Source organism: Nicotiana sylvestris, chromosome 4 (assembly GCF_000393655.2).
Source record: "Nicotiana sylvestris chromosome 4, ASM39365v2, whole genome shotgun sequence".
In the NCBI taxonomy this organism is placed as follows: domain Eukaryota; kingdom Viridiplantae; phylum Streptophyta; class Magnoliopsida; order Solanales; family Solanaceae; genus Nicotiana; species Nicotiana sylvestris.
Window position 1 is genome coordinate 312,647 of NC_091060.1, and position 14,979 is coordinate 327,625.

Below are 14,979 nucleotides of genomic sequence, written 5' to 3' on the forward strand. Positions count from 1 at the left end.
CCGCTTGAGGGTACCAGTCTAGACCCCCATAGTAAACTTACTTTGATCGAAATTGTGCATGCATCATGGCCAAACCCAGTCGGATCAATATGTTGTCCACATAATAATCCTTTAAGATGAGCCTTATCCAAAAGTCCACCGGGGTTTCCATAATCCCAATGGACACAACCACGTTCTGTGCATTAATTTGGATAACTAAATCCAATATGCTAATCATGAATGTATAAATAGTCGAGTCTGGTGGGGGAGAAAGGCCCTTTTGTTTTGCAGAAAATGAGGCACGAGGTCCCCAGATTCGGTATGGTTAGCAATATTCCATCATTGCTACTAGATTGGTAGGAGGACCTTTCCTCAAGTGAAAAGAAACATGTAAAAAAGTACCTGGGTAACTTGCCTTCCCTGTTAGACATTGAGCCAAACAATAAGTTGATTGAGGCTGCCACTTTGTTCTAGGACGCTGAAAGGTCTGTGTTCCATTTCGGCGACATAGAAATAACACCACTTTTAGAAGAAATTGGAGGGCTTGCGGGATTGACTTGGGATAGTCCCGGTTTATTGGTGCCGGAGAACCGTACCGGTAAAAGGTTCTTAAAGATGATGGGGTTGAAGAAAAATACTGACCTGGTATGCTTGAAAGAATTTTATATACCCTTCGAATATCTGTATGAGAGGTATGGCTACAGCAAGTCCTACCGTACCTACTATGATGAGCTCTCTCTCTCACTTCTCTAGGCCACATCCACCGCAGAGTGTTCGTGTTCATTGTATGCTTCTTAGGCCTGATAGTATTCCCAATGAAAAGGGAAAGAATCCACACTAGGTTGGCCATGGTCGCCAAGACTTTGATGGAAGGGATCAATGGACAGACATACGCTATAGTCCCCGTGATCATAACCGACATCTACAGGGCTCTAAAGTGCTGTCAAAGAGGGGTTAAGTATTTCGAGGGTTGTAATTTGTTGCTGCAGTTGTTTTTGTTAGAAAATTTTCAAAAGGGTCACTATCGCCAAGAATTTCCGCGAAGGGCTTGGAACGACCATATTGCCTTCCATCACCCCAAACAAATGACTTACACTCCAGACAGGTTTGCTCAGCCGGAAAATGCCAAAGAACGGGTAGAGTTCTTCGACAATCTGACCGAGGAACAAGTGTAATGGATGTTTGAATGGTTCCCAACCGACGAATTCATCATCAGATCCAGAGACGATCCACACCTGGTACTGATTGGGTTGAGAGGTATATACCTTTATGTCCCTATCCGAGTTATGAGGCAAGCAGGCAGGAAACGGGTTGTACCAAGGGTTGCCAAGATAAGTCATTTCAGGGTAGACTTTAAATATGATGACGTCCTTTACAAGTTCCAAGCTCAGCACATGTGGCACTACAAAATCATTATGGAAAAGAACATCGTTGAGCCAAACAAGTATCATACGGGGAGTGAGCCTCTCTACCCGGTGTGCTTAGAAGACAATCTAAAAGGAATGGTGATACCAGGAGCCAGTCGAGGGAATAGAATCATAGACGAAGAAGCTGAAGCTCAAGTCAAATACAACAGGCTGCGCAAGAGGGTCCACAACTCTAAGAATGAGAACCAGGAAATACATGAGAGGAATGTGAGGTTGATCGAATAATGGAAAGAAATGACAGTCACTTCCAACAGGAAGTTGGAATTCTGGAGTGAGGAATAGTGGAGCTGGAAGATAAAGTCATAAAGAGGATCGAGGATTGCTAGAATGCTGAAGGAACTGAAAGAGGACATCTGGCTAGAGCCTACTTACTGCTGGGTCTGCGGGAGCTCAGGGACCTGTATGATGGAGTTAGGAAGATCGAATCTGGGGAAGGTCCTTCTGGGACCAAATATGCTAGATTTATTTGCTTTCCTGAAATGTAATAAGGCCAAGTGCCAGTAGTGACTTATTTTTCTATTATTTTAGTGTCGTTTTAGGATTCGTCTATTTTACATTATGAAATGAAGTATTTAATGGTATCTAAAGTTCTTCAAATCTACTTGTCACTAGGCCTACCTCGGGTACAACGAGGCTCCTCAAATTAGGACACGAATTTACATTTCCGCAATATGTGTTTAGATACTGCAAACATTTCAGAATCCTCACTGACTTGTTACCTTTTTATTTTTCCTTATTTTGATTATTCCCATCCCCTTAGGTTGGTTCACTCATACTGGCATCAACAACATACCATACCAGATCTAGAGGCCCTCTACCTCCTCCTCCTCCAAGCAATGCAAAAGGCAGAGGAAAAGCAAAAATGGACGACTTAAGTGACATCCGAAAAGAGAATATTGAGAAAGCAGAAACTTTAGATGGCCGTAGTACTCTAGCCCCAAATGATCTAGTCTTGAGACTAGAACAAAAGATATTGGAATTTCAAGGGGAACTTGAGCAGGTTTGCAATTTAGCAAACTTGTCACTCACCCTAAATGTCCCCGACATCCACCAACAAAACACAAAAAACCCAGCACCTCCCCAAAACACACAAAACCAACACCCATAAAATCCTCCTACACCGAATCAATACGCAACCCCGCCCCAAAATCTCAATCCCTTACCAGTACCAACTCCACCACAACAACACCATCAACTAATTTAGTACCCACCAACCACCACTTACCACACTCCCCAAAACACACCACAACCTATTCCTGATCCCCAAAACTCAACTAATGACCATCATTACACCCAAGTCCCCAGCACCCATCAAAGCAACCCTATATACGTAGAAATTGTACCTCACCCCATCCAACTGATCTCCTATACACCGAAATCGTCCGAGAAGGACCTGCTCATTAAAAACATGGCTGAAAAACTCGAGAAGTTGACAAGTCAAGTTCAAGGTGTCGAAGGTGGCAAAGGAATAGAAGGGTTGGACTATGAAGACCTATACATACAGTCAGACGTAGAACTGTCAGAGGGATACAAACCTCCCAAGTTTGAAATGTTTGATGGCACAGGTGATCCCAGGGTCCATCTGAGGACCTATTGCGATAAACTTGTTGGGGTCGAAAAAGACAAAAAGATTCAAATAACACTCTATATGAAGAGTCTTAATGGGGATGCTTTGTCTTGGTACATCAACCAAGATCCCAAGAAATGGTCCAATTGGGTAGGTATGGCATCAGATTTCATGGACCTGTTCAAGTTCAATACAGAGAACGCACCAGATGTTTCTACATTCATAATCTTAAGAAGAAACCTACTGAGACTTTCTGAGAGTATGCTATTCGTTGTAGGTCGGAAGCGGCCAAGGTCAAGCCATCTTTGGACGAGGAATAGATGAACAAGTTCTTTGTCAGAGCATAGTATCCACAATATTATGAAAGGTTGATGGTTATCGAAAACCATAAATTCTCTGATATCATCAAACTTGGGGGGAAAATTGAGGAAGGCATAAAAACGGGATGGTAACGAATTTTGAGGCACTATAGGCCACAAACAAGGCATTACAATCAGGCGACATATCAAAGAAGAAAGACATTGGGGCAGTAATGGTGGCCTAGGGCCCGAAATATCCACTTACCTATCAAACACCTCCGCCCACATACCAAGCATCACCACCTATATATTATCCTTCATCTCCTAGATATTCCCATCTAGCCACTGTCTATCACACCTATAACTCCCAACCATCCCATTTCCAGTTACCTCCAACTCGCCAAAACTTTCCAAGACCAAGACACAATTTCGACCGCAAGCCACCCAAACAATACACCGCTATTGCTAAACCCATCGACCAACTGTATGAAAGGTTGAAAGACATTAGTTATGTCACCCCCATTCTTTCTATGACATTAGAAAATCCATCCCAATGGGTCAATTCAAACAAAACTTGTGCGTACCATTCTGGTATGAATGGGCACACACTAATGAGTGCCTAACATTGAAGGATAAATGTTACATCCCACGTTTTCGTACGCAAAAGTACATCGTAAGCCAATTGATGTAAGCTCGAAAATGAGATAATTTTTGAAAGTATATAATGTAAGTTCATCATGTTATCTTGGAGGTTACAAATCTTTAAGATCATGAATAACAAGTACCAAAAGGGTTGGGAAGCTTAGACGCTAAACGAATTGAAGAAAATAAGTTTCGTCGAAAGTCGACAAGTTTGGAATGTTATAACATATACTTTTGGGGTGAGACTAGGGTGATTAATATGATGAGGAGGTTACGTTATGAGTTATTTTAGTCGAATGATAGTCGTGTGTTATGTTTTTTAAGTCAAGTGAGTTGTGGAACAAAAATTTGGCAAAGGTCATCACAAGTTGCATTCATAATGTGCTGAAATTTAGGTCAAATCTAGTTGCACTTTTCTCCCAATATACTTGGAATCAAGGGATGATCTATATATCAAATTGAAGATCTATGAGTCTAGTTTCCAACTCATTAAATCGTTTGTCAATACAATCTACAAATATAGAGATATCTGTATTTTTGTGAGACAACACAGATTGGTAGGTGACAAGTAGGTGCATCACCTACTTGCCAAAATGAGAGGACTCAATTAAAAGCCCCAAAGTCGGCCAAGAGGGGACTTTTAAGGGATCAACTCATTTATTTCACCCATATTTCAGACCTCGAAAACCAAATTTAACCCCTGAATCTCCACCCTAAAAATCCCACACAAAACCTAGGGTATTTCGGGTGTTACGCCGTGGTTCTAGTGCTGAAAAGTCCGGACAGCTTGCTAGTTTCTCTTTCTCCTTCTTGTAGATGCGTTGAGAAACTGATTTTTGATGAAGAAGGACTAGGTTTTGTGGGTTATACTCAGTACAAGGTAAGGTTATGCTTCTCTTTCCATTATCTATGCGTTTGCGAGTTGTAACTCGATCGTAAAGACTAGACCTAGCGAGTTTCGAAAGAGTGGTATGTTGTTTGTTCTTATATCATGGTTGGATGGTTTTGAACTTATTTTTAAGTTGAATTCATGGCTGGTTTATTGGATAAGTTGTATAATTATGTACTTTCGGTTGTGTTTCTCAATTTGAAAGAAAAGACAAGTTAAAATGTATTTAATGAAACTGAAAAATTAATTTTGAGTTGCTGAACTTGTGGGACTGTTTTGTGGGCTGTTTCGTGTTTCTATTAGGTTGTCTCTTTTGCTACCGTTTTTATGAAGTTTAGAGGAGGAATGGTGTGGATAAACACCACATAATGGCAGGGTTGTTTGTTGGTCATTCGTCGTAACATTTTCGGATTGTTTGACACTATTATGGTTGTCGTGTTATGTATGAAATGATAGCGGTATGTTGGGATGTTTGGTGATTGTTTTGACTTGTGTGAAGTCATATATATAGGGGAGGTGTTGTCCGTTTCATTGTAAAATAGGTTGTGGGCGATACATAATAGTTACGACGCTTAAACAATAACGATATTTTCATTTCCCTTATTGTAGACTATGGAGTCGTGATATTTGCATAGCTTGAGGTTGGGCAATACATATACAAGGTATGTGAGACTATCCCTTTCCTTCTTTTGCATGACTTCGATTGTACATAATGCAGTTAACGAGCTTCCAAAGCTACTCTACTCTTAGAAGCTAGCAGTACTTACATTGTTTCCCTTCTTATGGAACAATTGATGTTGAGGTTGTTTCTCTTATTCTTATGTTATCAATGTTGTTGGTACTTCTTGATTCTTATAACATTCTTGATGAAGAGTTATTCCTAATAACGTGTATAGAGAATATCGACCTTACGTCACTCTGAAAGGTTCATAATATGATTCTAATGGGTCCTACTTGTATTATATATATGTATCTATTTTACTCTACCGAGCCGTGCTATAGTCGGTCGGGTATGACACCTATTGTGCAACCACTGATCAGTTGGGTTTTACCGAGCTTCACGTGGTTGGGTATGATTCTACCGAGCCTTATGATGGTCGGGTACGATTTTACCGAGTCCTCTTCGAGGCCGGGTACGATATGATGATGATGATGATGCCCACAGAGGCATATGCTTTTTAAAAGTTTATGTATATATATATATATATATATCAGTAGCCCCTACAGGCACTCAGATGTTACAAGTTATATCTCCTTTATCTCTCTTTACATTACTATTCTTATTTATGTTTTCCTGCCTTACATACTCGGTACTTTATTGGTACTGACATCCCTTTTACCCGGGGATGTGGCGTTTCATGCCTGCAGGTCCCGATTGATAGGTTGACAGTCCTCCAAGTAGGCTATCAGCTCAGCGGAAGGTGTTGGTGCACTCCACTTGCTTCGGAGTTGCCTATTTGGTCAGTATGCTTTGGATATGTATTGATTAGTATGGTGGGGCCCTTTCCCGACCTTTATGATATTATGTACTCTTAGAGGCTTGTAGACAAATGTCAGGTGTATGGATACTTGTATGGCCTTGTTGGATTATGTTTTGAGTTTACAAATGGTCATGTCGGCCTTATAGGCCCGTATGTCACATGTATAAGTTCGCATCTCATGTTGGGTCGTCATATGTTGAGTATTCCCTTATGTTTCATTCATGTTATCTTGTGACGGGTTTTCTTGCTCATAAACCCATGATAGTATGATAAGAAAGATATGTTACGTTGGTACTCAGTTGAGTAAGGCACCAAGTGCTCGTCGCGGCCCCTTCAGTTTGGGTCGTGACAATAAGATCCAGACGCTAATCGACAACAAGGTTATACAGGCGAAAGAGGCCGCGCCCAATGTACGCAACAACCCCCTCCCTGATCATAGAGGTGGTGGGGTACATGTGATAGAGACAAACGAAGAATAGGACCCTGAGGGGTCGATTGGGCTTATTCGAGAAGGCGATGACTTTAAAGTTACAGTCATGCTTACTCCTGTTGTGGTATAGACTCAGTTACCAATCGAGGTCGAGGTAGCTACACCGGTTCCATATGAGGTAGAGGTAGCTCCACCTGTGGCCACCCCCAAGTAGAAGTGGTCACACCTTTCACTGTGAAAGTATCAACCACACCTCCATTCGACTCAAAAGCAATACCTTAGGATTACGTGGCCGACGCTCGGCGAAAAGGGAAGGCCATGGTAGAAGATTATGACACTACACAAGGAATGACTAGGACTGGAAGAGTCTATACACCTGAACACTTGGGAGGATCGAGTAAGGATGCCACTACCAGGCAGCCTGTCATTGAGATAGGGCCAGATGACCTGTGGAGGAAAGTACAAGCAAAGGAGTATTTTGTTATTGACCATCTGAGCAAAACCCCAGCTTAGATATCCATCATTTTACTGTTGCGAAATTCAGAGGCACATAAGAATGCTTTAATGAAGGTGTTGAGCGAGGCTTATGTACCCAATAACATCACTGGCAGAGAAATGTCCAATATGTAGGGCAAGTACTAGAAAGTCATAAGATTATTTTCCATGAAGATGAGCTACCGCCTGAAGGGTTGAATCACAATCGAGCATTGCACATCACAGTGCAATTTGAAGATAAATTCATTGCCAGGGTTTTGGTTGACGGAGGTTCGAGCCTCAACATTTGTCCACTGGACACTCTGAAAAGGTTAGACAAGGGTTTTCATGAAATACGGGTAGGAAGCATGAACGTGAAGGCTTTCGATGGGTCCCAAAGGGCCACAATCGGGGGAATCAACCTTTGCTTGCAGATGGAGCCAACTTGGTTCGACGTCGAGTTTCAGGTGCTTGACATACCAGCCTCATACAATCTTCTATTGGGTCGACCATGGATCCATGCCACTGGAGACGTGCCTCCCACACTACATCAGGCCGTGAAATTCGAATGGAATCGTCAGGAGGTGATCATTCACGTAGATGAGAGTAACCCCATTTACACCAGTCAAACCATCCCGGCTATTGGGCATAGAAGAAGGCTAGGAGGGGAAACCTATCATAATATTGAACGTGTCAATGCTGTCGAAAAGGATAAATGGTGGAGCAGTAAATAGAAAGCATATTAGCCTGGTCTGTATACGAACCCGGCAAAGGGTTGGGAAACACCTCCAAGGTATTACTAAATCGATACGGCTGAAGGGTCATGGTACTACCTTTGGGCTCAGATATCAATACACATGGAAAGAATATAATGAGTGGTCACCACTATGGCGTGGACCATATTACCCTCTCGAGTAACCAGTGCCACGCTTAGAACAAGCTTTTCACCAAGCTGATATGATATAGGGGACTGCAGAAGAGGAAGCACTAGCTGGGTTGAAAAATTTATTCTTGGAGAATAAAGACATGGACTGCAGTGCCATAATTGAGGAGGAGGAGGAAGAAGGCCTCACTATTCAAACCATAAAGAAGGAAGTTGTTCTCAGGAACTGGACCGCCACACCATCCCGAGCCTGCCGAGTTCCTGGGTAGCTTGGCAGATTTTACTTCTATAGCCATTCTAGGCATTTAAGATTTCCAGTATTTTTGTTTTAAGGTTTATTTGTTTCAAAATAAATACTCGATTCATCGAGTCGTACTTGTCTAGATGATTTTTCGGTTTTAATCAAATGCATTTGCTCTTTATTATTCATTACTATTTCTACACTTTTTCTTTCTACAATGTTATTATTACTTTTCCTGATGAACCAGTGACTGTGACATGTAATGAGGCAACACAACATAAGGATAGCGATTCAGATGAAGAAGATGAGATACCCGAGGAAGTTGTCAGGGAAGTTGAAAACTTTGAGAATAAGCCTAAGTCCAATTTAGACGAAACCAAAGTAGTAAATTTGGGGGATGCCGAGACCGTTAAGGAAACTCACATCAGCATTCACTTGTCACCAACAGAGAAGGAAGAGTACATCCGTTTCCTAAAAGAATATGAGGACATTTTCGCATGGTCATACGATGACATGACCGGTTTGAGTACGTCCATAGTGGCTCACAAGTTGCCTACTAATCCCATGTGTCCTCCAGTGAAGCAGAAGCTCTAAAAGTTCAAACTAGACATGAGCCTGAAAATCAAGGAGGAAGTTACCAAGCAGATCAAAGCCAAAGTTCTCAGGGTGGTTGAGTACCCAACTTGGTTAGCTAACATCGTGCCGGTTCTGAAGAAGGATGGGAAAGTTAGAGTATGTGTTGACTATCGGGATTTAAACAAATCAAGTCCCAAGGATGACTTCCCATTGCCAAATATGTACATCCTGATTGATAATTGCGCCAAGATGAACTCCAATCCTTTGTAGATTGCTTCACGAGTTATCACCAGATCTGGATGGATGAAGAAGATGTAGAGAAAACTGCCTTCGTTACACCTTAGGGTTAGATGATGCCATTTGGTCTAAAGAATGCTGGGGCTACATACATGAGAGCCATGACAACCATCTTCTATGATATGATACACATAGAGATAGAAGTGTATGTGGACGACATCATTATCAAATCCAAGAGAGTCGTAGATCACATAGCGGACTTGAGAAAGTTCTTTGACAGGTTAAGGAGGTACAACTTGAAACTGAACCCCGCAAAATGTGCATTCGGGGTTCCCACAGGAAAGCTACTGGGATTCATTGTTAGTCGCCGAGGAATCAAGCTGGATCCGTCCAAAGTCAAGGCTATTCAGGAGTTACCACCACTTAGGAGCAAAAAGGATGTTATGAATTTCCTAGGACGTCTCAATTATATCAGTCACTTCATAGCCCAGTCCACAGTCATATATGAACCCATCTTCAAGATGCTGCGGAAAAATGCCGAAACAAGTTGGACCGAGGATTGTCAGAAAGCTTTTGACAAGATCAAGGAGTACCTATCCCCACCACCAGTTCTGGTCAAGCCAGAACCGGGGCGACCTTTTCTACTCTATCTATCTATTTTGGATGGAGCCTTCGGATGCGTTTTGGAACAACATGACGAGACAGGAAGAAAGGAGCAGGCCATATACTACATGAGTAAGAAGTTCACACTTTACGAAGCACGATACTCTCTGCTGGAATGCACTTGCTGTGCTTTGATCTGGACAACTCAGAAATTGAGGCACTGCTTCTGTGCCTATACTGCATACCTTATATCCAGGGTGGACCCTCTGAAGTACATATTCCAAAAACCCATGCCGGCTGGAAAGTTAGCTAAATGGAAGATATTGTTGAGTGAGTTCGATATCATCTATGTAACTCAAAAGGTGGTCAAAAGACAAGCATTGGCAGATCACCTTGCTGAAAATTCGGTGGGAGGAGCATACGAACCTTTGAAAACATATTTTCTTGATGAAGAAGTGTCATTCGTAGGGGAAGACACCACTGAAGCATACGACAGTTGGGGGATGTTCTTTGATAGAGCTGCAAATTTCAGAGGAGTAGGTATTGGAGCAGTTTTAGTATCAGAAACTGGTCAACATTATCCGGTATCTGCTAAACTCAGATTTCCCTGCACCAACAACATGACAGAGTATGAAGCCTTCATACTAGGGCTCAATATGGCAATCGACATGAACATCCAAGAGCTACTGATGATCGGTGATTCAAATTTGCTTATGCACCAGGTACAAGGAGAGTGGGCCACCAAGAATTCCAAGATATTGCCATATCTACTCCATGTGCAGGAATTGAGAAAGAGGTTCACGAAGATAGAATTTCGACATATGCCCAGAATTCAGAATGAGTTCGCTGATGCATTGGCCACCTTGTCATCTATGATACAACATCCAGATAAGAATTATATCCCATTCCGGTGAGGATCCATAACCAACCAGCATATTGTGCTCATGTTGAAGAAGAAACAGATGGAAAGCCTTGGTTCCATGACATCAAGGAGTATTTGTCAAAGGAAGAATATCCAGAGCATGCAAACCATACTCAGAAATGCACACTCCGGAGATTGTCCAATCACTTCTTCCATAGCGGAGGAAATTTGTACAGAAGAACTCCTGATTTGGGTTTACTAAGATGTGTCAATGTAAAGGAAGCTTCTAAGCTACTTGAGGATGTACATGCCGGGACCTGTGGCCCGCACATAAATGGTTTTGTCTTGGCTAAGAAGATACTCAGGGCCGGTTATTTTTGGATGACCATGGAGACAGATTGCATCCAGTATGTCCGCAAATGCTTTCAGTGCCAAGTGCATGCTGATATGATAAAAGTGCCGCCAAATGAGCTCAATGCAACAAGCTCACCTTGGCTATCCACCGCTTGGGGGATGGATGTTATTGGTCCAATTGAGCCTACTACTTCAAACAGACACAGGTTTATTCTGGCAGCCATTGATTACTTCACAAAATGGGTAGATGTTGCATCTTACAAAGCTGCAACCAAGAAAGTCATCATAGATTTTGTCAAAGATCGTATTGTTTGCTTGTTTAGAGTTCCTGAGTCCATTGTTACTAATAATGCCACCAATCTCAACAGTGATCTATGAAAGCCATGTGTGAAACTTTCAAAATCAAGCACAAGAATTCCACAACCTATAGACCTCAGATGAACGAAGCCATAGAAGCTGCCAATAAAAACATCAAGAAGATACTAAGAAAGATGGTAGAGAACCACAAACAATGGCACGAGAAGCTGCCTTTTGCTTTATTGGGATACCGCACTACAGTTTGCACATCGATTGGGGCAACTCTCTACATGTTGGTTTATGGTATCGAGGCTATCATCCCAGCCGAGGTAGAGATTCCTTCTTTAAAAGTCATACAGGAAGCTGAACTTAGCGATGTAGAGTAGATAAGAAGTCGCTATGAACAATTGGCCCTTATCGATGGAAAGAAGATGAACACAGTATATCACGACCAACTTTATAAGAGAAGAATGTCCAGAGCTTTCAATAAAAGGGTCAAACCAAGGCAATTTGCACCAGGTTAGTTGATCTTGAAGAAGATCTTCCCACATCAGGATGAAGCCAAAGGGAAATTCTCTCCCAACTGGCAAGGTCCTTACATTGTTCACAGGGTGCTGACAGGAGGAGCACTCATACTTGCAGAAATGGATGGAGAAAAGAGATGTGGCCCAGGGCCCAAAAACTCCACTCACATACCAAACACCCTACCCATATACCAGACACCTCCACCTACATATCAAATATCTCCACCCACCTATCAAACACTTCCACCTACATACCAAGCATCACCACCTACATATCAACCTTCATCTCCCAGATATTCCCAACCAGCCATTGTCCATCGTACCTATAATTCCCAACCATACCACTTCCAATCACCACCAACTCGCCAAAATTATCCAAGACCAAGACCCAACTTCGACCGCAAGCCACCCAAAAAATACATCGTCGTCGCTGAGCCCATCGACCAATTGTATGAAAGGTTAAAGGCCACAGGTTACATCACTCCTATTACCACTGTGGCACTAGAAAATCCATCCCAATGGGTCAATCCGAACAAAACATGTGCATACCACTCCGGTATGAAAGGGCATACCACTGTTGAGTGCCAACCATTGAAGGATAAGATCCAGACGCTCATTGACAACAAGGTTATACATGCGAAGGAAGTCGCACCTAATGTCTGCAACAATCCCCTCCCTGATCATAGAGGTGACGATGTACATGTTATAGAAACAAATAAGGAATGGGACCCTGAGGGGTCAATCAGGCTTATCCGAGAAGGCGATGACTTTAAGTTTGCAGTCACACTTACTTCTATTGTGATTCAGACTTAGGTACCTATTGATATTGAGGTAACTGCATCAGCTCTATTCGAGGTGGAGATACTCCTCCTGCGGCCACTCCCGCTTCGTTTGAAGTAGAAGTGGTCACACCTTTTTACAGTGATAGTGTCAACCACACCCCCATTCAACTTAAAAGCGATACCCTGGGATTATGTCGCCAAGACTCGGTGAAAAGGGAAGACTAAGATAGAGGAATCTGACGCCACACAAGGGATGACTAGAACGAGAAGAGTATACACACCTGAACACCTGGGAGGTTCAAGTAAGGATGCCACTGCTAGGCAGCCAGTCATTGAGACCGGATGACTTGTGGAGCAAAGCACATGCGAACGAGTATTCTATTGTTGATCACCTTAACAAAGTCACTGCTCAGATATCTATCCTGTCACTATTGTAGAATTCAGAGGCACATAAGAACGCCTTGATGAAAGTACTGAGTGAGGCTTATGTACCTAATAATATCACCGGTGGAGAAATGGCCAACATAGTCGGTCAGGTACTGGAGATCCATAATATTATCTCCCACGAAGATTAATTGTCGCCTGAAGGTCTGAATCACAATCGAGCATTGCACATTACGGTACAATTTGAAGACAAATTCATTGCCAGGGTCTTGGTTGATAGAGGTTCGAGTCTAAACATTTGTCCATTGGACACCCTGAAAAGGTTGGATAAAGGTTTCCATGAAATATAGATCGGAGGCATGAATGTAAAGGCTTTCGATGGGTCTTAGAGGTCCATGATCGGGGAAATCAACTTTTTCCTACAAATGGGACCAACTTGGTTCGACGTTGAATTCCAAGTGCTTGATATACCGAACTTATAAAATCTTTTGTTGGGCTGCCCATGGATCCATGCTGCTGGAGCCGTGCCCTCCACACTACATCAAGTCATAAAGTTTGAATGGAACCGTCAGGAGGTAACTATTCATGGAGATGGGAGTAACCCCATCTACACTAGTCAAACTATCCCGGCCATTGGACATAGAAGGAGGCTAGGAGGGGAAACCTATCATCACATTGAACGGGTCAATGTCGTCGAGAAGTATAAGTGGTGGAGCAACAAAATAGAAAGCATACTAGCATGGTCCGGATATGAATCCGGCAAAGGGTTGGGAAAGAATCTCTAGGGTATCACCAAGCCAGTACGACTGAAAAATTATGGTACCACCTTTGGGGCCGGATACCAGTATACATGGCAGGAGTACAGGGAATGGTCGCCTCCATAGCGTGGACCGTATTACCTTCTTGAGCAACCGATACCCCGTTTGGAACAGGCTTTCCATCAGGCGGACACAATATGGGGAACTACAGAAGAAGAAGCACTAGCTGGACTAAAGGATTTGTTCTTGGAAGATGAGGATATGGACTGCAGTGCCATAATTGAGGAGGAAGAGGAAGCAGGCCTCTCCATTCAGACCGTGGCAAACGGAGTTGTCCTCAGAAACTAGACCGCCACACCATCTCGAGCCCGCCGAGTCCCTGGGTAGCTTGGCAAAATTTATGGCTGTTCTAGGCATTTAAATTTTTCAGCAATTTTGTTTTAAGATTTCTCGAGCCAACCTTTGTTTGAACAATTTCTCAGTTTTATTCAAATGCATTTGTTTTTTATCATTATTCATTACTATTTTTATACTTTTCCCTTCTACAGTGTTATTATTACTTTTCCTGATGAACCTGTGACTGTGACATGTAATGAGGCAATGCAATATGAGTATAGTGACTTGGAGGAAGAAGATGAAATACCCGAGGAAATTGTCAGATAAGTTGAGAATTTTGAGAACAAGCCTAAGTCCAACTTGGACGAAACAGAAGCAGTAAATTTGGGAGATGCCGAGATCATCAAAGAGACCCACATCAACATTCATTTGTCACCAACAGAGAAGGAAGAGTACGTCCGTTTTCTAAGGAATATGAGGATATTTTCGCATGGTTGTATGGTGATATGACCGGTTTAAGCACATCTATAGTAGCTCACAAGTTGCTTACCAATCCCATGTGCCTGCCAGTCAAGCAGAAACTCATAGAATTCAAACCAGACATGAGTTTGAAGATCAAGGAGGAAGTTACCGAGCAGATCAAAGCCAAGGTTCTCAGGGTGATTGAGTACCCTACATGGTTAGCTAACATTGTGCCAGTTCCAAAGAAAGACGGAAAGGTCCGAGTATGTGTTGATTATCGGGATTTAAACAGAGCAAGTCCTAAAGACGACTTCCTACTGCAAAATATACATATCCGATCGATAATTGTGCCAAGCATGAACTCCAATCCTTTGTAGATTGCTTCGCAAGTTATCACTAGATCTGGATGGATGGATGAAGATGCCGAGAAGACAGCTTTTATTACGCCTTGGGGTGTATACTGTTACAAGATGATGCCGTTCGGTCTGAAGA

General features: G+C 42.5%; 1 protein-coding gene across 1 annotated transcript; it reads left to right on the forward strand.

Moving 5' to 3' along the window:
- Positions 1 to 11,327: 11,327 nt before the first annotated feature.
- LOC138889094 (uncharacterized) lies at positions 11,328 to 14,037 on the forward strand. Its single transcript, XM_070171654.1, has 2 exons — positions 11,328 to 11,618; positions 13,864 to 14,037. Exons 1-2 carry the CDS (start codon positions 11,328 to 11,330, stop codon positions 14,035 to 14,037), a joined length of 465 nt encoding a protein of 154 aa, XP_070027755.1.
- The last annotated feature ends 942 nt before the right edge of the window (positions 14,038 to 14,979 follow it).